Source organism: Daphnia carinata, chromosome 6 (assembly GCF_022539665.2).
Source record: "Daphnia carinata strain CSIRO-1 chromosome 6, CSIRO_AGI_Dcar_HiC_V3, whole genome shotgun sequence".
In the NCBI taxonomy this organism is placed as follows: domain Eukaryota; kingdom Metazoa; phylum Arthropoda; class Branchiopoda; order Diplostraca; family Daphniidae; genus Daphnia; species Daphnia carinata.
Window position 1 is genome coordinate 7,049,349 of NC_081336.1, and position 22,380 is coordinate 7,071,728.

The 22,380-nt window shown below is 40.1% G+C and overlaps 1 protein-coding gene across 2 annotated transcripts in view; it reads right to left on the reverse strand.

Moving 5' to 3' along the window:
• LOC130702270 (homeotic protein spalt-major-like) overlaps positions 1-14,148 on the reverse strand; it is a 29,892-nt gene extending 15,744 nt beyond the window's left edge. For both annotated transcript variants that reach the window (XM_057523926.2, XM_057523927.2), the window contains exon 1: positions 13,347-14,148. In XM_057523926.2, the coding sequence (XP_057379909.1) occupies positions 13,347-13,473 (127 nt within the window). In that variant the 5' untranslated portion in view covers positions 13,474-14,148. The remainder of the gene's footprint in view (positions 1-13,346) is intronic.
• Positions 14,149-22,380: the final 8,232 nt, after the last annotated feature.

Genomic DNA, 22,380 nt, shown 5'->3' on the forward strand with positions numbered 1-22,380 from the left:
AACAACAAGCCCATAAAAACCGTATTGATGATTGACAAACGACCCATTTTGCTGTTTTGCTTATTGATTTTTGTTCGAATTTTCGAATGAAAAGAAAAGCGTTTGCCCTCGTGTGATTTTTAACGCTCCTGTAAATGCCTTCAGCTGTGAACCTATTCTTCTCTTATACGAGCGTCTTGCGGGGCTCTTCCAGAGCCAAACAAGCGCATTAGCCGCTACATGAATTTTTGAGTCTTTTGATTTTTTATTTGTACCTTTTTCTTTTTTTTTTTTTTTTTTTTTTTTCCTTGTATACGATCTATGCTTTTTTTTTTCTTATACTTCGACACAAACGCGACAAGGCCAACAAGAATTATTAGCCATTGTCGATAGTTTTTGGGCACATACGGACTACAAACGAACGGCTGCCATATCACCCACACACACTTTCTTTCTTTTCCTTAGCCCCAATTTGAACCTTTCATGAACCCGTGGAGGAGGGGCAAGCAATTAAGCCGGCGCCATAACCGTTAAAGAATCCCCGGTTACTATATATGCTATTCTCTCTTGCCCGAAAGATCTTTCATGATGGCATACACTTCCCTCCATCCATTTACTACTACCTCCTCCCTCCCCCCCCCCTCAGCTCTTCCAACTAACATTTGTATCCTCTCTCTCCTATACGGAGCTGATCAATAAAGGTCTACAAAGTCTATAGTCCAGCAGCCTCACTTCAGAACTATGGAGGCACTTGAGACGTTTGTTGGGGCATGTTTCAAAAAATAAAAATACAAATAAAATCCGATGACCTTACTACTCATTTCTGAACCTCCGTGTTATCAATCAAAGCTCGTCATTTGGTTGTACAAATCTTACCCTGTCCGGATATCCTTTTTTTTTTTTATTAATTCTCTTATATAATTTCTGGCCTTTTATTTCGTGTGTGTGTCTTTTCATTGTCCTTTGTGATGCGTTCTACGTGTATAGGATATGTACGTCTACAGATGTAGCGAGGTGGATTAAAATTTGATGCGATTGATGGATTGACTGGGCGACACTCGAACACATCAGGCAACATCGACTCTTAAAAGAAGAGGGGGGGGGGGCAGAAAATGGTGAAGGTAAGAGAAAGAAAGGAAAAAACAAAATCTAAGGAGACGACATCAGAAGAATAAAAGAAGGAAAAAAAAAGAAGAATAAACGTGTAGGAGCCTGTCTGATTGGTCGATCAATTATATCCTGTATATATAAATAAGGGCTTGTGACTGAGAGACAGTATAAGCAATGACAGTTGCGCCTCTGGTGGCATGAATCACGTTGACAGGCCACATTCCCCTGTATCACCTTTTATATATTTATATAACCCGAAAAAAACAAAAACAAAAAAAGAATAAGAAGCATGGTGTGTGTGTGTGTGTGTGTGTGTACGCGAGATGGCACGCTGGCTCCATTATCAAACACGACAAGAGTCTCGCATTCCTCATCTCCTCCGTATACAAGTCCATTAGAAAAGAAGTTGCATCCAGCAAGACAATCAACTTGATCATTCAGCAGTCTAGTGTTTATGTATATTCCTTTTTGTTTTTTTTACCTACCTACCTCCCGTCTGTTCGTTTGGGGTCGTTCCTCCCGCCCGCCCCCCTCCCCCCTTCCCAATGTTGATACTGGCCTTGTAAGGTAGCCCCTCGTATCAAAATGTGCTGCCAGCTATACATCCGCGCCTTGATTTATATTCAGATGACGATCCATCAACGACGACCACTTCTCTTTCTCCTCTTCAAAAAGCTTCAGACCTTTTTTTCTTTCTTTCTTTCTTTCTTTTTTCTCAGCTGGAAAAATAAGTTTCAAGACCCAATTTTCCCTGTCCATCGCAGATGAGACTGTGATCCATGCGAGCCACGTCCAACTTCTTTCGTCACATTCATCAATAGGCCTTCGTAACGACATCAACGTTTTCTATTTTTTTCTTCGAACGGAGAAGCCTTTTTTTTTTTTCTTTCTTCTTTTATTTATTTAAATCATCAATTTCCCTTTTTTTTTTAAATTTTATTTTGAATGATTTGTGTCCGCCTTGCGCGATTTCTTATAACGTACAATGCCAGTCGTCTGTCTCTTTCAAGCGCACACAACAAAATGCGGATGGAGTAAAATGAAAATAGAAAACAAAAAGGCCGACAAAAAATATAAAAGAAGCGTGCGGATGCTGTTTTTTTTTTACCTTCCGCCGCAAACAAACAAAAAGCCGAAGGCGTTTGAAATTGCCGCCGTGTTATCGTAACCTCACAACACCGTGGATTTTAACCCTTCGTTCGTTCATTGCAAAACGCTCTTTTTTTTTTTTATTATTAGTTTTAACCGTATGCGCTTTTTTGTCGACGACGTTTCTTTGAGTGTTGGGGCGTGGCCCTAATTTTCTTTTTAATGTTTTGTTCCAAAGAAAAAAAAAAAATGAGTTCCATCATGGGTCGTTTCCATCCTTGAGAGCCTGTTGTCTTTGACTTGTCTTTTCCCTTTTTGTTTTCATCTTCACATTTTCGGTTCTTTTTTTTTTTTTTTTTTTGTTAAACAGACCGCAGCGGGACACATCCACGCCACACACGCGCGCTCACGCAGAGACACAAAGCATTTTTTTTTTTTTCAAAGGAGGGGGAGGGAGGCAAAAGCTAAAAATATCACCGACCAGTCGGTTTTTCGCCCTTTTTCGGTTCATTCTTTTTTGTTGCGCAAAAACGCTCCGAAATCGGAGAAAACGACAAACAAAAGAGCGACGCCAACTTTTTTGTTTTTGTTTTGAAACTATCGCAACTGGAGTGCATTTCATAAAATATTGCCGTCTGTAAAAATGAAATGAGACCGCTGCTGTCAATCGTTCAAAACCAGTTGGGGAGGGTTGATTTGAATACGTCAATTCAATAATTCCAAAAATCGATGGAGAATCAAACCACCCAAATCAATAAAATTGGACAAACAAAAACAAGAAAGAAAAGTTGCCTAATGCTTATTCATTGAAAACACTAATGTCCTTAAAAAATAAATACATGACGTTGGGTGGGCATTCTCATACGTCTGTTTTGTTTCCAATCAAAAATTGCAACACACCAATGGTTGAAATCGCATTATTTTCTTCTACTCCGATCAAATGATTTTCGTGACCGACTATTCTTCAACACAAGACACTAAAAGAAGAAAAAAAAAAAAAGAGCCCAACACGACGTACAGAGGCGCCACCAATTAAATCTCTAATGGGACGACAGGGCTTGTCGAACATGGGTCACCGGGATTCAATTAACTCGCATTACATAAGCCACACGCACACGGGTTAGCAAAAAGGGCGCTTGTTTTCAAAATTACACTTGTTGCTTTTTGTTCGAGCAATTAAAGCATTTCTCTTTCTTATTTTAAGTCAATAATAAAAACGAATGCTGCATAATGATCGTTCGTGATTCAAATACGACGCTCGTGTTTTTAAAGGACTTTGCCACGCCTTGGCCAATAACAGGCGAGTAACAAGAGGTGAGTAAGAAGAATAACAGAAAAACAGGAAGCTCAAAAACACATAAGAGCGCGCGTGCTGGGATTGGAGGCTCTTACAGTTCTGGTGTGGGCCCTTTACCTAATTACCTTTATGTTTTTTTTTTGTTTTATTTTTTTCTTAAATGAAACGTGCCGTTTACGACCTGATCGATTTCCTTGTTTTTACTTTGCTTCTCCCCCCCCCCCCCCCCCCTTCGGTTTTTGTTTCTTTCTACAGAATTCTCTCGTGCACAGACACAAACGAGCGCGCGGTAATAGTTAATGAGGTCGGTCTGCGTGTCGCGACATGAAGCCGATCTCGTTACGTACACCAACAGGCTCCTTATTTTGAGAGCTTGCAATTGTGAACCCTCCGGATCAAAATTGCGCACTCGCCGCCCCGACAAAAATCATGTCCGCTTTATTTTATTTTCGTGTGTTCCATATCTATCCCTAATTAACTGTTCCCCTTTCTCAATCCTCTATTAGTACCGCACTTTGTAATAAAATGAAATATACACACAAAGAGACAACCGAAAAGTGGGAGGAGAAAGTCCGAAAAAAAAAAAAAAAAAAAAGGCCGGCGTATTTAACTTTGCAGGTATCGCTTTTTCGCCCGGCTTACGTTATAGGAGGTCTTATCGGTAAGCGGGGCCAAAGACAAAAGAATTAAAAAATACATACAACTCGAAGAGAAGAAAAGGTACACATCCCCCTCCCCTTCTTCGAGTCGAAGGTAGAAAATAAAAGAAGGGCGTTTACCTTTAACAAAATATACTACACCTTTCGTCCAATAAATCTGGCCATCGACTGGCCCGTGTCTTTCATCCTGGCGCCAATCGCGTAACAGTTAATTTTTTTATTTTTTTGTATTTTATAAATTTTTGTATTTTTTTTTTAACTGGTAAATGTGGGGAGATAGGAGAGCATTGGCCGAGGATTACCCGACGCACGCGATCAGTTCTCGTGTGAGCGATGGCCGTCCATTATCGCGACTCAATATTGGGATAAAGCTTTTGTCTGTGTTCTCCGTTTAAATGATGATGGATAGGGCAAACGCGCTTGGGACAAGTGTTACACACAGATAGAAATCGATCACGCGACCCCCACACGTTCTTCAAACAACGTACAAGAGAATAGCGTGTCGGATGCTCTTGGACATCTGAGTCCCCCAAAACAGGCCCACTGTTTTCTATAGACGGACGCGGCGGAAGGCTTATGTTGCATTATTATTATTTTTTTTTTTAATGTACTTGAATTATCCCTCATCGGTAGTCTTTTTTTTTTAGGACCGGAGTGGGGAAATGAATAACTCCTCCCACTTAACAGTCGTAAAAAACAAAAAATCTTTTTTTTTTTTTTAAAAAAAAAAAGCATTTCCTTTTCGTTTTTGCGCTGCCGGATATCTTTGTGTCTGCGCGGAGGAGGTGAATATAAAAAGCCGCCTCAATTAACAAGAGGCAAAAATTAGATAGAAAAAAAAAAAAGGTTTTCATAACACATAGGCCTCTCAAAAGAAAACCGACCGGGCAAACTTAACGTTCAATTTCTGGCGCCATTGATCGCTTTATTTTAAAAAAATTAAATTTTCGCTAAAACTCTGTCTGATCGATTTCAAATTGATTGAAGTTTTTCCTTCTATAAAACAATTGAGCCTATTAAAAGTAAATATGCAAATGTCTTCCTCGTAGACTTAGGAAATCAGCGTTCATTAGAAATGCGTAAACTGTTTTCGTGCTGCTGGTAATCGGAGTCGATTTCGAAAAAAAAAAAAACACTAGGCGGAAGTGAGACTATGTCGTTTGGGGCAAAGCTTCGGTTTCCCAACTTATTCAATCACCTTTGTGTGCTTCATTAGCATAGGCAGCGACACACACACACACAGGAAATCCCACAGTGCCTTCCCTATTTTCGAGTTATCATCCGTTGGCGATATTCACCAGCACACACACACACACACACACACACGAAAACGCATTGGAAAACAAGCTCGTTAAGTCTGGGTGCTAATTCAATCAGCTGCCTTTTTTTGCCTGTAAACAAGGCGGCAATTACTTACAAAAAGAAACGGCAAAGCTATCCTTCTAAATACAGAGTAAAAAATAAAAAACAACAGGGTAGTTTTAAAACTACTACGTAACCGAAAATGATATAGGTAGTCAAATTTGCGTATACTTTTAACCTACCCCCCCCCCCCCCCTTACCCATTTTACCCTGTGTACGTAAAAGGGACATAACGTCCGTTCGGGTCAGTGGAGATGCACCCGGGTTTTAAAAAAAAAAAAAACTCAATTGTGGGGTTACAACATCTTTAACAATAGCAGCGGAGTATATTATTATAAAATATATATATATACGTGTGTGTGTGTGTGTGTTAGGGCGTGTGGACAACCCGACATAATAAAAGAATAGGAATATATATATATATATATATACAATACGTGTGGCAGAGAAATTTTGAAGTGGTGGACACAGCTGTTGAATCGACTCCACAAAGACTTTAACATAGAACTGGAGTGGGGACAGAAGGGAAAAGAAGAAGGGGAGTGAGATGAATAGCGAGGGGAAAGCGATTTTTTTTTTCCGAACGTCGTCTACGTATATGTTTAAGAGATATGGCACGCGTCCGTAACGCCAATTGACCCCCGGTCCCCCCCCCCCTCTCTCTCCCGCTGATATGCGGTGCAAAAAGGTCAGCTCTCAATGCTGGCCAACAATGTTGACCTATACGTGGCCTCTTTCAATTTCTTCCTTCCCTATGTTCCCAACCAATATCTTCAACGCTGAATGCAGCCACACATCACACACACAATATAATAGTAAGAAATAAAAAAAAATTGGGATATTTCTAGATTTCTTCCCCCCCCCCCTCGTCCGTCTCGGGAATATAACGGGACCCTTCAATCGGCTGATTCCCTTATGTATTTATCCGAGAAAAAAAAAAAAGATTTATTTTTTCCCTTCTTCACATCAATCCCGCGACCCTCGTGAATCTAACCATCCAGTAGTTGGACGTACACAGAAAGAGAAAAAAAAAAAAAAAAGCAAACGAACTTGCTGCTGGTATAGGATCCACTCGATTGTGTGATTCAATCAAGACCCCACCCCGAATGCGCACTCTCACCCGCTTTTTTTTTTCTTTTTTTTTTCTTTTTTCCTATCGATTGATTGACCGAGGGTTTGAACCACTGATTCAATCACACACGGTCAATTGACGACAACAATTTCAAGAGGAAAGAACAAGCATTCTATTTTGAGTATATAAATACCATCACCGAAAATCTATTTATACTTTGACCGAGTGAACGATGATTGTTCAATTCGATTTTTCTTCAACATCATTTGCGTTAGTCTTTTTTTTTTTTTACTTCATTTCATCCATTTTTCTTCCGAAAATAAGATTAAATGACGTATAAGGACATAAAGACGTTAAGACGTGTCTACTCCGATTTTTGCTTTGGCAATTTCTATCGACGCAAGCAGTTCAGTGAGAACGACACAAGTCTTTTAACTGTAAATAAAAATAATTAGAAGAACCCCCCCACAAAAATAAAAACTAGTTTTTTTTTCTTTCCCTTTCATCTTAACGCAGCTGAAAACGAGAGAGAGAGAGAGAGAGAGAGCAGTGGGAGGTCGCACCCGGTGTTTTTGATTTTCTTTTTTTTTTTTCTCCTGTTGGATGGAACACGTCTATAAGTTGATAAAATCCCACTGCAAAAACGTTGGGACCCACTAAGGCATATTTCTCCGGGTATATTGACCCCGTAACAACATTAGACGCTCTGCCGTGTTACATTCATACGTATGGATTCTTATTCAAACCCCCTGATAGATATGAACTTCGCTTCTAAATAGAACAGTCCACTTTTGAAAGAAAAAGGAGTGTGGCCAGAGGAACTTGCTGGTGCTATTGTCCATTGTTCAAAGTATAAAGAAAAAATTTTAAAAAGGAGGGCCGTTTGCGTCACACCCACGCGCAGCAATAAATAAAAGAGCGAGCACTCACCTTTTGTGCGGCTCAATTCCACAAATAGAAACGTAGTGTATAATATATATATATATATATATATATATATATGAATATGTTTCTATCTCTATTGCGAGCCCTTATAATACATTACGGTGCGATTTTTTATGCGACAACGCGAAGAAAAGAACCGGTTCACCCGGAGCAAAATAAAAGAGACGACATTGTTAAACAAAAAGAATGAATGGAAAAAGAACTGGACTATGTTTCCAGCAGAGAGATCCGTCCCTCCATTTTTGCAGCTCAACGGGGTGGCGAAAAGCGGAGGGGACCTTCCACCTTTTTTTTTTTTTTTTTTAAAGGAAGCCAAACGTGTGGGCGGCTGTCAAGCTGTCCAGTTGCGCACATATTTGCGCGACGACTCATTCAATAGCAAGAAAAGAAACGTATAATAACAGTTGGCTGTTTTTCTACAGGCCTTTCTCTCTCTCTCTCTCTCTCTCTCTTCAGAAAGGCCGCGAAAGAAGCCTGGGTCGATTGCGCGCGTGCGTTCTCACTACTTAGCTGCCGCGCAACGATGCCCGTCAGCATAACTTGATTGACGACTCTCTCAATAAGAATCAAAAATGGCAAAGGGGACAAACTGGTTTTTTTTTTTTTTTTTAATTTCTCCCGTGTACGCGATTGTTTGCACGTCTGTCAAAATTTTCGAATGGTATGCTGTTTGCGTTCAAAGCTTTTTTTTTTTTCTGTCCATTGAACATTGGTTATGTTTCTAGCCGTCTGGAATAATTGTCTGCATGATTTCGTGATAAATATTTACCCTTGAGTTAACGACTTTTAGCGCCCACCCAGAAGGTGGAATTTCTTCAAATCATGGACAAGGACTTCTTTTTTTTTTTTTTTGTTTTTTGGCCCTCTCTTGATTGAACATTTATCAAATGAGAAACGCGCAACAGATGATAACGTGGCTCACGAGTGAGACACTAAATAGATTATTTTTTTGGGGAGGGAAACCTTGTGAAGTGAATAACAAAAAGTCCCCGTTGAAAAAAAAAAAAGAAAAAGAAAGAGAAGAAGAACGCCTTTTCAAAACTGAAATAAATCCGATAAATCAATGATGAGTTTTCTTAAGGCAAAAGAAATGGAAGACGGGGCCCGAGCTGGAGACAGGATCAGTTGATCATTGCTGGTCCCTTGTCGTCGTCTCGGCCATGTAAGGGGATGCGTCTTTTCCCGCGACCGAAAATTAATATCATCAACAAGAGACACACACAAAACACACGAAACGACCATAACACACTATATAGAAAGAAGAGAAAAAACGCGTAGAACGCCAGACGATAGGAGAGCCCCATCACTGAAAGGGCAAATAGGTGGGAAGGATATTACGTATGCATGAAACAAGTTCGTTCAAAATATTTTTTATTTTTATTTTTTTTTTTTTTTTGGGCTTAAGGAAAATAGCCGCGGCCTATCTGGGCTAAGCGACGTGAGTTACGAGAGCGGACCAGATAGACGGACGATTAGACAATTTTTGTATTGTTTTATTTTAATTTTTAAAAAACAAAAATTGTTTGTTTTTGTTTGTGGCATTATTTTGAGTTTGAAAATCAAGGGTCGCGCTAAGTAACCACGTAAAAGACTATTGAGGTTTGGCTGATGGGTCATCAACTTGGCTGCTAAACTACCAGTACGTACGCTCAATTTCACTGTTCCGTGTCGTCCTAACATAACAGTTTTCCCTTTTCTTCTTTTACAGACGAGAAAATCATAAAACAAAATAAAGGGCGGCTTTGTTTTGTTTGTTTGTTTTTTTTCATGGCTTTTCCTTATACGAATTATGACGGCTGAAAATTAGCCAAGCAAAAAACAAAGCACACAAGTTACCTAATTGAATTGTTTTTGAAATATGTTTCTTTCCCCCTTTTTACGAGTCGCATTCCACGCTTGGCTGATAAAACACTCTATTGTCTATTGTGTTTTGCGCATCAACTAAAGGAGCGTGAATGAAATTTGATCGACGATACGGAGAGACACGTTTCACACGAGCAGAGCTTCGCAGACAAACAGGAAAGCATAATAAAGAAGAGCGAGTCTCATGTGGGGTTAGTGACAACAACAAAAAATAAAGAAATGCAACAATTTTGGAACACGGCAAAGGTGGAGCTAACGAGCGCGACGATCTCATTGATCGCGATAAAAGCCTAATGTTTCCCCCCCCCCCCATCTTTATTTCTACTGCAAAAGGTGATGTCTCTTATGCGCGCAGTCATAAGCCAGCGTTGTGGATGATGGGCCAAGCAATGACACTAATGGCCAACTCTCAGACTCTTCCCCTGCAGTGCTGAGTTATTAAAAAAATGACACACAGTGCCCAATACGTTTGTCTCGCTTTTTCATCAGCCACGCAACACTAGAACGTAAAGTAGTACGTTAAAAAAAAAAAACAGAGGGGGGGGGGGACAAAAAAGAGTGCCAAGAGAAAAATAAAAACATCAAGTTGAAACATGAAACAAAGAGAGAGAAAGAGAGAGAGAAAAAAGAAAAACGACATTTTGAATAGGCACTAAATCATAATAATGATGGCTGACAGCAGTTGGTGACACATGGACTATGACCGCCTCGAGTCTCTCTTACTCTGTTCCTTGTTCTAACCTTCGCCAGCAGGTACGTAAGACATTAATTTTCATTTTTTTTTTGTTTCTTGTTTTTTTTTTCTTATTTCTTTTACCTTTCCTTCGAGATCGTCGAGATAGGCCTTTAAAGTCTCTTTCTTTCTTTCTTTTTTTCGCTGTCTTCTAATGTTATACACACGTACACTCTTTTTCGTTTGCAGAGAAACACACACACACACACACACACACAAGTTCCTTTATTTTATTTTTTTTTATTCCCTTTTATACTTCTCCAAGCATCGTACTCAAGATAAAAACGAAACATGGTAGAGACGAAGGTATATCATAGCACACTAGAAAGGTATATATCTATAGGCTGTGTCTATAAGAAACAAGAGGGGGGGGGGTTTAAAAAACTAAAACTAAAAGGAGGCTATAGCGATAAAGTTTCTTTTTCGGATCAAGGATGTTGTGTGTGTGAGTGTGTCTCTAACGTTTTATCGGGTACCCCCAAAAGCCGCGCTGTGTGTTTCTATGTGTCACACTGGGTGTCGTTTTCGAAAAATGAGATTTACACTAAGGCAAAAGAGGAACTGGGCTCCTGAAGGGATCATCTTTTTTTTTTTTGTTTCTTTCTTTCGTTTGGATTTCAAAACAGGTCTTTGCGTAGATATACATTTTTTGATGTGTATGTTGTTGTTGTTGTTGTTGTTGAAGGTCTACAGTGTCCCTTATAGGTAGGCCTTTTCATGAAGACAATTTTTGGAGAGGGACATGGAACTGTTTCGTATCTCCCTCAAAGATAAAAGAGAAACCGGCTATTCTCATTATGACTCGATAATTTTTCTCATTCTAGTTTTTGTTTTTTGTTTTTTTTTTTTTTTTTCATTTTCGTTTGGATAAAACAAGAAATAGGAAACGTTGTTCGAGACTGTCAGCTTTTTTTTTGTGTGTGCATGACAACAGAGTTATGACGGGGTGGCTCATCGAAAACTTTGACCATCGTTCGTTGCCCTTAAATGTTATTTCATTCTTATTGTGTCGGAGAAAGAAAAAAAAAACTAAAAACCTGTCAATTTATTTATTTTTTTTAAAGGTGAATATGAGAGGAGATATAAAAAAAGAAAAAAAGAAAAGGCAATCGAACAAGAGAGAGAGAGTGCTCCACACGGACGACTTTGACGAATGGGTTGAACGAAGATATAGGTAGAGACACATCATCCAGTTTTCATGTCGTTCCCTTTTTTTTTTTTTCTCTTTTTGTTTTGGTTTCAATTCCATTTTTTAAATTCCATTCGATGGCCACACTCGCCAACGAGCCGTCAACTAGCACCTCGGTGTGTATAATAAACGAGCTACGCTCTTTATAAGGGCTGCAGCTTTTGTGTTGTATACGCTGCATGTAGATAATACCTCCCAGAAAATCATCAATGTCATATTCGTGTCGTGCCCGAGCAACAGGAACTGGATTTCTTTGTTTCTCTTGCTCTTGAATAATATAAGATGATTGGCCCCCTTTTTTTTTTCTTTTCATTTCTTTTGTCTTTCTTTTGAACTCATTTGGTCTTGCCTTATATTTCATTTCGGTCCCAGCACAAGAACAAATGTTGACTTCATCTTAACCAATTTTTTTTTCTTCTTCTTCTTCTTCTTCTTCTTCTTCGTTATAATGAAATGAAAAAGAAAAGATCTTCAGCTGGACTTGCGGGCAAGTAATATGGGGATGAATCATCCATCATTCTTTTAGGACTGGCCAGAAAGTTTTCACGGTTCCGATAGTTGACTTGCAACAGACGAACACAAACAAAAAAATATGCAACTTTGTGTCCCTGAGATGAATACGGAATCATTTTCTCAACTCTGTCTAGCGTATTATTATGTATGTTTTTTTGTTTTTTTTTGTTTTTTTTCTTTTGTATTTCTTTTTATTCTAATGAGGTATTCCCTTTTCTTCTCCAGTTTGACTTTGATACGCATTCCATCACAGCCGGGCGACGACGGGCTTTTTCTTTTTCCTCTTTTATTTTTACATGTTCTCCTCTCTGTCTCTCTGTTTTTCTCAATCGAGTTGACTATATACATAAAGATGGACCGGTTGTGATGGTGTTTTGTGTGTGTAACAGTCTCCCGAGGAATTCCAAACGTTCAATTCAGACACCCACCTTCGCACTGGTTTTACAACACGGGCCGTTTTTTAAGTCAGCACGAGTCGGAAATCCACTTGAATTTGACAACAACACAAACTGACAATGACTTTTTCATTTGAAAATCGATCGCGGCCATCGGATTTCAATCAAAAATGATTGAACTCACGCAAAAAAAAAGGCCAGAGAATGGGATCTTTTTTTTTTTGGCCTATTGCTGTTGAATGACAGTAAACTGCATCAGTGGGAACGTCGTACATCACAAACCTAATGGAATTATTTACAAATTGAACGACGAGTGAAAGCGCACAGGAGCTTACGATGCTAAAGGCAGTTAGCCGCAACAGCGGGATACGAGAGTCTCACGCATTACAAACTTGGCTCAACATCACGCTGAAGAATCAGTTTTAAAGGTGGTGGCATACCTCTCTTGTACCGGCCCGAAAAGAAAGCCAAAAAACTATAAAGACAACATAGAAAAAAAAAAAAAAAAAAAGATGGAAATGATGGGCTCTTCATCCCGCAGAGTCCCGGGTCCAACTCAGCGGGAAGCCCTTTTTTTTTTTTTCTCTTGAAGCTTTCGATGCCCGTTGAGATCTCCCCCTGCCTTGAATACTGACTATACGTCGGTGTGTAAATGTGTGTGTATATAAATATATCATCGTAACGGTTTCGTGCTACTAGTCTATACAACACTACCGGTCTCTTGTTGCTACTAGTTTTCCCCGTGTTCCCGTTTTTTTTTTGCGTGCGTGAATGCTGCGTGTCCTTAATAAACGACGAGATGATGCCCATTCTCGTATTGGACTCAAGAAGCCTTTAAGACCTTTCATTCTTTCTTTTTGTTTTTTAATTAGTGATATGGGAATGATTCATTTGTCAACAAACAAAAATTCAAATGGGCCTTGTTTTTGTTGTTTAAACAGCCCGGCGTTCGTCGATTGACTTACGATGGCACACGTGCCTTTACACCGCCCCCCCCCCCCTTTCGTTTTTTTCCAAACGCATAAGGCAACTTCTTTTTTTGCTTGTTAAACTATACGCCATATGTTTCAGCTTAGTGGATCATCCGTACACGTCTTACGAAGTTGGGCTCAATTGCGCTGAGATTAAGGTGAAACTTACCGGCTCCTGTGTTGGTGGTCGAGGCCTCGACGTCATCTTCCTGACCGTCGAGAACTGACGCAACGCCGTCCGGACCGTCCTCGTCGTCCAGGTGCCGGATGGGACGCGCTTGTTTCCTTCGCGACATGTTAATTATTCGCCACAGCGCAATACTGGACTTTTGAATTCACTGAACAAGGAAATGGAAAATAAAGACAAACACACAAAAACAAGACAAGTTTGTAAGCGCCGACGGATTGCAAAATTGTTGTCGATTTCTAATCGAAATGCCCACACTTGCACGCACTTCTTTCAAATGTTTCGAATTTCGAAAGACACACAACGCACTAAAGAGTTGTTTAAACAAATCAGTTTGTTTAGAAAAACGTTCTAATTCCAATTCAACTGTATTCCATCATTTGACGAACAGGTCGATTCACTTGCACTTCACTTATTGTTCGAACAAAAAATGATCAGTTAAAAACATTTCCCTTTTTCTTTTTTTTTTTTTTCTTTCTTTTTAAACGATCAAAAAGGAAAATTGAATTCGAATTGTTTCACCACCGGAATTGAAGAAGAAGAAAAAAAAAAAGATGAAGACACTGGCTGGATTCGATCACGCACGTTGAGAGAGTAGCACACAGTCCAGTCGAATGAAGTTGATGAGTTTTTCGTTTCACAAAACAAAGGCAACGTTCTTTTTCTTTTTTTTTTTTACTCAATTCCAAAATAATTTTGTTTTAAAGAAACACGCGTGCGGTTATGACGTGTGTTCGTGCAACGAAAATGAGGGGGGAAAAAAACACACACACACACACACACAAGAGCGCGCACCCGCCGGAATTTTGGATGCGCTGCCCATGGAAGCCGGACGAGTTGTGCGCTGACGGGTGGCCGATCGGACAACTTTTTTTTTTTTTTTTTTTTTTTTTTCTTTCCTTCTATCTTTGCCCTCCTCCCCTCAAATGCTGGCTTTGCCGTCCCCGTCTCCTCCTACTCGTATTTCCCTCCCTTACTAGCCGCCCGGGTGTAGTAGCGCTAGTTGTGTAGCGCAGCAGTTTGGTGTAGCAGAAGCCTCCCGTGTGACGGAACACGGACACAAGCAGAGAGAGGTGGAGAAGGCAGGGGGGAGGCGGTGAGAAAGAGAGAGAAGGGGGAGGAGCAGGAGCCAGGTTCCCTCTGTGTGTGTGTGTGTCTACAGGATATAGGAGCCTGCGGGTTCTTTTTTGGGCTGCCCGTGTCTCTCGCAATCGGATAGAAAATGAATAAGAAAAACAAAATACATATAAATACGGGAGAATCCGTGTTAAGGTACGTCCGCTGCTGGGCGCCACTGGCCAACGGTAATAAATGGGGGAAAAAAAAAAAAATTTAATTCAATGGGTTTGAAACACGAAATGAATTGTGTTGCGGATCAAAAATTTTGGGGCTACTTGCCGGAGGGGACGTTTGCGCTTTTGTTTGCGGGACTGCGAACGGGCGACGACACGCTAAACGAAACTGAGCAGTGACTTCGATGTAATATGAAAGAGAAGGAAAAAAAAATAAAAATAAAAATATGTCGGACGTCGATCGCTTGATTACACACAGCGTCGTTTGTGTGTGTGTGTGTGTGTGTGTACTGCTGCTGGCCGGAGAGCGTTCAGGCCGCGCCTCCCGATAACGCCGATTGGCCGTCGTTCTAACCGACTACCAACCATATCCACTCCCATATTTCTCCCACCCTCTTCTATCTATCTACCACCCATCGCCCCTCGTCATATATAAATATTCTCCCTCCCTCCCTCCTTTTTTTTTTTTTTTATCTTATCTCTCGTGAAGATTCTCGGGAGAAGAAGAAGAAGAAGAAAAAAAAAACATGGAAGGAAAAGAAACATAACAAACTCCCGTTCGGCCTTTCAATCATTTCCTTCTTCTTCTTCAATTTCTTTTTCCTTTTGATATTTGTATTATAATTCGTTACCTCCTTCTTATCTGCTCTCTTATTTCTTATCTGTTCCTTCTCCTGGTCTCCCTCCCACTGAACTCCAATCAATACAAACCGATGAGTGATGCTGCATGACGTCAGCCCTGCATCCGTTTCCCGCTTTCCTTGACGGCTCCGCATCATAAAAAAATCGTTTCTTAATTCGAAATTTTGTTTCAATCAAATTCACCGACATTGATTGGAATGTGATTCTCTTTTGACATGTCTCTTAACCCGGAATGCGTTGGCATAATCTTTTTTTTATTTTTCCGGAAATGGGATGGGTCTTCTATAAAGAATCCAAGCCAACGTAATAAACTAAAAAAAAAAAAAAAAAAAAAAAAAAAGGGGGGAGGGGAGCTTAATTTTTTTTTGTTTTACAATCTTAGTTTTTAATATGTGACGTTCAATTCGTTGGACCGTGACGATATGACACGACATTTCCTATTAACCAATTTTTCTTTACGATGTTTTATTGATACCTTTGAGTTAAAGGTAACGTAGAGTCTACGTGTGTTCCATATCGCTCCTGTCAGTTACTTACCAAGGCAATATTTGAATGAAAAAATAATATAATATGAAAGGACCATTTTTTTTTTTTTTCTTAGAGGGATGTTCACACGTCCATTTATGACTGATGCTATGCATAAAATGTATATAGACCCAAACATCGTTGACAACGGGGGATTAGAAACACTTCGCCCCCCTCTCTCTCTGATATACGACACTGCCATCTCATACTTCCTTATGTTCTTCCAATGAAGGCACAACGGCAATAAGGCAAGTCCACTTTCGTTCTTGACAACAATGATTGGAAAATGAGGCAATATCCTTCACATTAAAAAAAATGGCTCAGAATTTTTCATTCTTTCAAGCCAAACACACACAAAAAAAAAATGCTGTACGTGTGTGAGAATGTTTTTTTTTTTCATTCTATTCAGTTTGTTTGGTTTTTTTTGGGGGGGTTATATGTCATTCTTTTTGCTGTGCATGTTCCCTTTTCTTTGGGGGGTGGGGAGGAAAAAGACCTGAGACCTGTCGTAGCCCTATATAGTCACTGTGTCAAGCCACTTCTTTTGGCTAGGGGGTGGAAAATTTATCGCTTTATTGGTGTCATTAAAAAAAAAAAAAACGAAAGAGAAAGATGGGAAAAGAGAAGGACCCTCCGCGTAAGAGCGCCTCTTATGCACACAATCTACGGTTTAGATGTATATATAGATCTAGTTGAGAAAAAAAAGAAGAGAACGACAGACCCTGCGTTGGCACCATCGAACGTCTCGCGTTCGATGGAACTTGTTTAGCCTTTCAATCCCAATAAGCTGGAACGCTGGTTGCATTTGCTGCGTAAAGGCCAAATGATAAACGTGTTTATAATATGTTGTTGTTGTTGTTGTATGACATCGAGTCCATTATACACCCAAGTCCAGGGGACCCTATCGCATGGCAAATGGATATGCATGGTAAAGGGACGAATCAAAAGAGGAGCTAGTTTTTTATGACGGTTTGTTTGGTGTACACGTGTAACTGCAAGAGGATACCAATAAACCATCGGGTGGTAATAAGCATAAAGTTATGAACTAGACGCAAAGAAAATGGCTGGTCAGAGTGGAGGGGGGGGGGGGGGGAATCAGCAATTGGACTATTATTTCGAAATAAAAACGAAAAGCCATTGTTGGGGAGAAATGGATCGTTGCACTTGGAAAGGGTTCACGTTTATAGTAGCATAGCTATATGCAAATAGAAAGGAGGGAGGGGGGGGAATGATTGCTAAGTTCGAACATATAGAACAGAAGACGTGGGGGGGGGGGGTTTGATTCGATTTCATACAATTCGGTCACACTTCAAGTGTTTCAGTTTCTCTTGCCCATTCACGTTGCAACAAAGCGAATTATTATTGCATGATTGCTACCCGTAATCAAAATATGAAAGAAAAAGGGCCCACTTAAAAAATGTTGAATCACCTGCGCATTTATTCGAAACTGTGTAGGATTGATAGACTTTAAGTTTTTTAAGTATTTCAAATTAAAAAAGAGACAGTGAAGGGATTTGAATCCTAATTGTTATTTCATTGTACGGCTGTTTTTCTTGTTGACGATGATCATTTGCATCTTTTTCACTTTTCAATTTGCGTACCCTACCCCCCGTTCATGAACTTTGCTTAGAAAACCATTAGCTTTGAAACCTTTTCTTTTTCGTATTAGATAGACATGTCCCAAGAGTGTTCTCAGAGAAAATTATGCAAAAATTGTTTTTCCCCCCATACCTCTACCTTGCCTTGGTTTCTCACGATTTTTGGCGGTTTGTTTCTTACCCTGCCTCTCAGTGCATAACTTGCCACCTGAACGCTACGCTTCATGAATTTCTTCCATTTTCTCGAATAGTTGTATTTTTCAACAAAAATAAGTATAATAAACGATAATAACAGACAACAACAAAAACATTCAAAAAAAAAAAAAAATGAGACACACAAAGAACCTTTTTTTTTTCTTTTCTTAAACTAAAAAATTATTTCTGGGTTACCTTGTTCGTTAGACCGTGACCATTTGACAATAGCCCTTCGCTTTTTTTGTTGTTTTTTCTTCCAATTTCCCACTACACTACGGGCTGTTTCTGTCTATACGTTTACGTATTAAGTGTTTCTTGAAGGGCTGTGTGTCACCTTCGTCTTCTGTGCTCCCGTCACTTATCTCGAAACTATTTATCACTCTACTTTGGAAATGTCAATGGGCGCCATCACAAGCTATACCTATACGGAAGAAAAAAACTGGCCCACTCCAAAATTGATAATCTTTTCCTTTTTTTTTTTTTAAGAAAAAAATAGAACCCCAGAATTCGACCCCTTGTTTTGTTTTTTTCGTAACATGTCGTAACTGAGAATTATCTCGAATTTCCCATCAGTCAAACCCCAAAATGCCCTCTTCTTTTGTTCGTTAGAAAAAGGAAGGACTACCAGAGTATCGATAAACTAACGTTATGGACGCTTCTGAATGAGGCTCTTGATTACACGTTGGCTGTAATCGATGAGAAGGGGGGTTAGTTATTTCTTCCCCTTTCCGAATGAACGAAGCTTTTGTTCACTCGATTTGCTCACGTACAACAAAACGCAGGGCGTACAGGAAAGAGGGACTAGTTACATTTATACTTTTTATGTAATAATAGCTAAATATAGAAAAAAAAAGGTGGGCGGGATGCACGATCAGCACACACAAAGTCAGAACGAAAACGTGGTGGGGGGGGGAGTATAAGAAGATAAGAGAAAGAGATGATTGTTGAAACGTGATGGCCGTTGTTCTGCAATGCGCTTGACTGTCGGTGCGCATTCAAAAGAAGCTGATGTACACCAACTCAAAAGCGAAACAACAAAAAATATAGGACACATTGTATGGCCAACTATAATTGCAAGTTGTGCTGGCGTAATCAAACTAATACGCTACACAGACGGAGGACAATAGTCACGTCTTGCCTGCAATCCTGCATTTTATTTTCAATCCACAATAAATCGATTGGATCACGTGAAAGAATGATCAAGAGTGTGGAGACTATCAAGCATGGTGGACATCTAACTCATCAATGCTCTTCTTTTTCATTAATAACTTGATGTGGGACGTGTCTGTGCTGATTGCTGAAGTACCTCAGTCGAAGTAGAACGCTGTCACACAATGCAGAGGACCACGAAGCGGCTGATGACCAAATCGATCGGCAGTTGAACAGGCCTGAACACGATGACAATCAAAAACCATAAGGACGGCTAGAAAAGAAGGGTACCAAAAAAGAGGGGAGAATGAGATCTAGTGCTAGACCATCATCATCATCTGGCCTCGCCAATGTCAATCAGGATGTAGCGAATACAGCGGGGATTTCGATGATTAACTTCGCCTGAATTATGTTTTTTTTCGTATTCAAGAGATTTCAATTTTATATTTAGGTTGCATCTGTTCCTCCAGAGAGTGATCATCAATTCAATCGAACCCGCGGGACCGTTCGTGTTCCCTTGTACTTCGTAAATCATTTAATGGCTTAACATTTCAATATAAAAATGAGTTATTTTTAGGAAGCCTCCAGTTGATGGTGGACGATGTGACGTCTACTCTCCAGCGAAGATTCAAAGAAAGAACAAATTCCGCGCAATGCTAAGCGTTCCAGGTTGTCCCAGTGCTAAGGTACATTGACACAGTTTGGTACATTGACAGTTCTTTAACCTTGTTACACATATCTTAGCGTACGAGACGTGCACACGTAGAACAGCATACAAAATAAAGCCTACCTCCTCCCCCCCCCCTCTTAAAAGATCTCATTCGTCTAACAAAGATGGATGGCAACATCGGAAGATTTTGACTTGACTTATGACAATCCTCAAACACTGGTCAAGAAATGAGAAAAGAAGAAGAAGAATAGGGATGAAGGATATTCACCATCCATCAGTTCTTCTTAAGTCTTGCCCTTTCCGTTCTCCTTCTACTTGCCTCTACACGGATTCCCTTGTATAAGTCAGTTTGGTTCCGGAGTTGTTCATAGGAGAGGGCTCGGGTCAGCCAGTTGTTCAAGGTGCCATAAAACAATATTTCCTTCTGTTGTTACCCAGCCCCCAACTCGTTGAATGGAAAAAACCCGGAGTCTCTTGCACCCCTCCATATACACATAGAAAAAAGGGCCCATCTTTCAACAACGCGCACGGATATTGTCAATGGTCCATTTCCGAGGTGACGTTTTAAGGACGTCATAGAAACCTATATAACCTTCGACTTTTCTTTTTCTTTCCCGTCGTTTTTCGACGTTGTTTTGGAACAATTTCCATCACATCTTTTCCGTTTTTTTTTTTTGTGTCATTTTTTATTGGTTGGGTTAGTGTTTGAAGAAAGGAATTTGGTTACTGGGAGGGGGATTGCCCGTCTCATCTGCGCATCTTCTTCCGATGCTGGCCGCATGATGTATGAGTCCGTAATCGATGGACGACCTTGTCTAAATGGGCCCCAAAGGCCAGTTAAAGAAGCCACTCTTAACGACCGGTTTTTTTAGCTTTTTCCTACACATCGACCTTGGTTGTTTTTTTTTTCAAACTGAGAACAAGAAAAAGAAAGAGTTCCAGCATAATCGCACTGTTAAATGTAGCCCATAGTTTCCTGGGCAATAACACACATGCCCCAATCAAAGAACAATCTGATTGCCTTTCAAGATGTTTTATCGAAAGCGCAAGAAACGGGGGGCAAGTTCGTTGAAATTCGATTGTTTTTGGCTTCGATATACAAGGGGATGGTATCTAATAAAAAAAAGAAAATCGAGTTGTTTCGTGTGAAGCGAACGGTTTTGTCATCGCCAGTGCCGCAATCAGACGGGCCTGTTGACAAGCAAAATGACTGTGGGGCGTCTTTCAGTCCTGTGAATTTGAAACGGATAGATTTCAGCGTAGCTAAGAAATGCGACATTTAAGAAAACGTATAGGTGGCGATAATGTATACATAATACCATAGAAAATAGCTGTAAAGGCTCAAAGACAAAACGGCCGGCCAAGCTGGAAAGAAAAAAGGATAGATGCGTGTGTTGGAATAGAAGAAGGCCCTGCTCGCAGATCACGACATAAATAACGAAACACTGCACGTCGCATTGAAAGACGCCAACGTTGCAACGTTCAAAAACAAAAAAGGGACATTTCATTTTCTTTGGCGTTATTCTTTTGTTTTCTTTTCAATAAAAACTTCACAACGCCCACAGTGTTCCCCGAGTGGCAGTGAGCCGAAAGGTTGCAAAGTGACAGTTGCCTTGCTGGTTCGAACAACAACAACACTCTGAAAAGAGAAGAAGAAAACAAAACAATAGCCTCAACGTCTTTCATTTTCACGAAGAACAGCCAACAGAAAAAGGGCCACCAGTCGGGCCATAAATTTCATAATTTCCCAAATCGGATGGGGGAAAAGGATGGAATGACATGATTGCCGCGCTGAGAGATTTAACTCGGCATTTCCTTTCCTGCGTGTTAAGACGAAAACGTAAGCATTTCATTTTCTCTATTTGTTTCTCCTGTTATGTGATTGAACGCAAGTATGTAGTGGAAGCGAACGAATTTCAATTAGCGTTAGACAATGTTATTTATAACCCATTCGCGTGAAACCGAGATAATCAAAGCCATGCCAAGAGTCGTCCACGCACGGAAAAAAAAAAGGCTGACGTTCTTCTACCTGTCTTTCTTTTTTCTTTTTGCCATCCGAAGAGGGTAAACTCAGATGGATGATGGATTGCGTCATTCCGTTTGCTTGGGTAATGGCTATGAAGGGAAAAAGGCTTTTCCCACCGCTAACACTCTCAAATCACTCACGTCTGGACAGGTTATTTTGACACCGGTAACGATATATATACATACGGACGTGGTTATTGCAAACGATTTTTATCTGCGCAATCCGGATCCTCTGAATGTTCGTTATTTTTTTTTTTTTTTCACAGACAAAAGATTTGTGAACTCTGCGTTTTGCTTTTGTTTTTTGTTTCTGTTTTTTAACGATCGAGTTTGAAACTGTTTTGCATCTCACGACAGTTTATAGGTCTCCCCTCTTTTGTTTTGTTTTATTACCGTGGTCATCTCAAATTTCTGTCTTTTTCTTTTTTCAAACACAGTTTTTTTGAAATTCAAAAAAATAAAAATAAAAACAAAAAGTTAGCAGACAAATTCACGGTGCAACACCATCTTGGTAATGTGCGTCGACTATCGACACTCGATGGCCGTCTACGACTTCCAGAACGACTGGGCTAAAGGCCAAAATAATGGCACGCATTAACCAGTGTCACGGAGAAGCACCGGCATCGATCAAAAAGACGGTGATATGTAAATTTGACCGCGAGGCGATGGTGGTTGAAAGAAAGCGGAGAAGGAGGGTGAAGAAGAAGAAGAAAAGAAAAGGAGTAGCTGACAAGCCATGAACAAAAAGGAAGAAGAGAACCGCAATTTTATACTTTGTTACACGGATAGTTTGAAAACAAAAAGAAAGAAAGGGAAAAATAAACAAAACTAACCGAACAGGTGTGTCTGTATGTTAAAGAGAGAGAGAGAGAGAGAGAGAGGGAACCAAGCGGCGAATGGGCCATATCCCGACGTAAAAA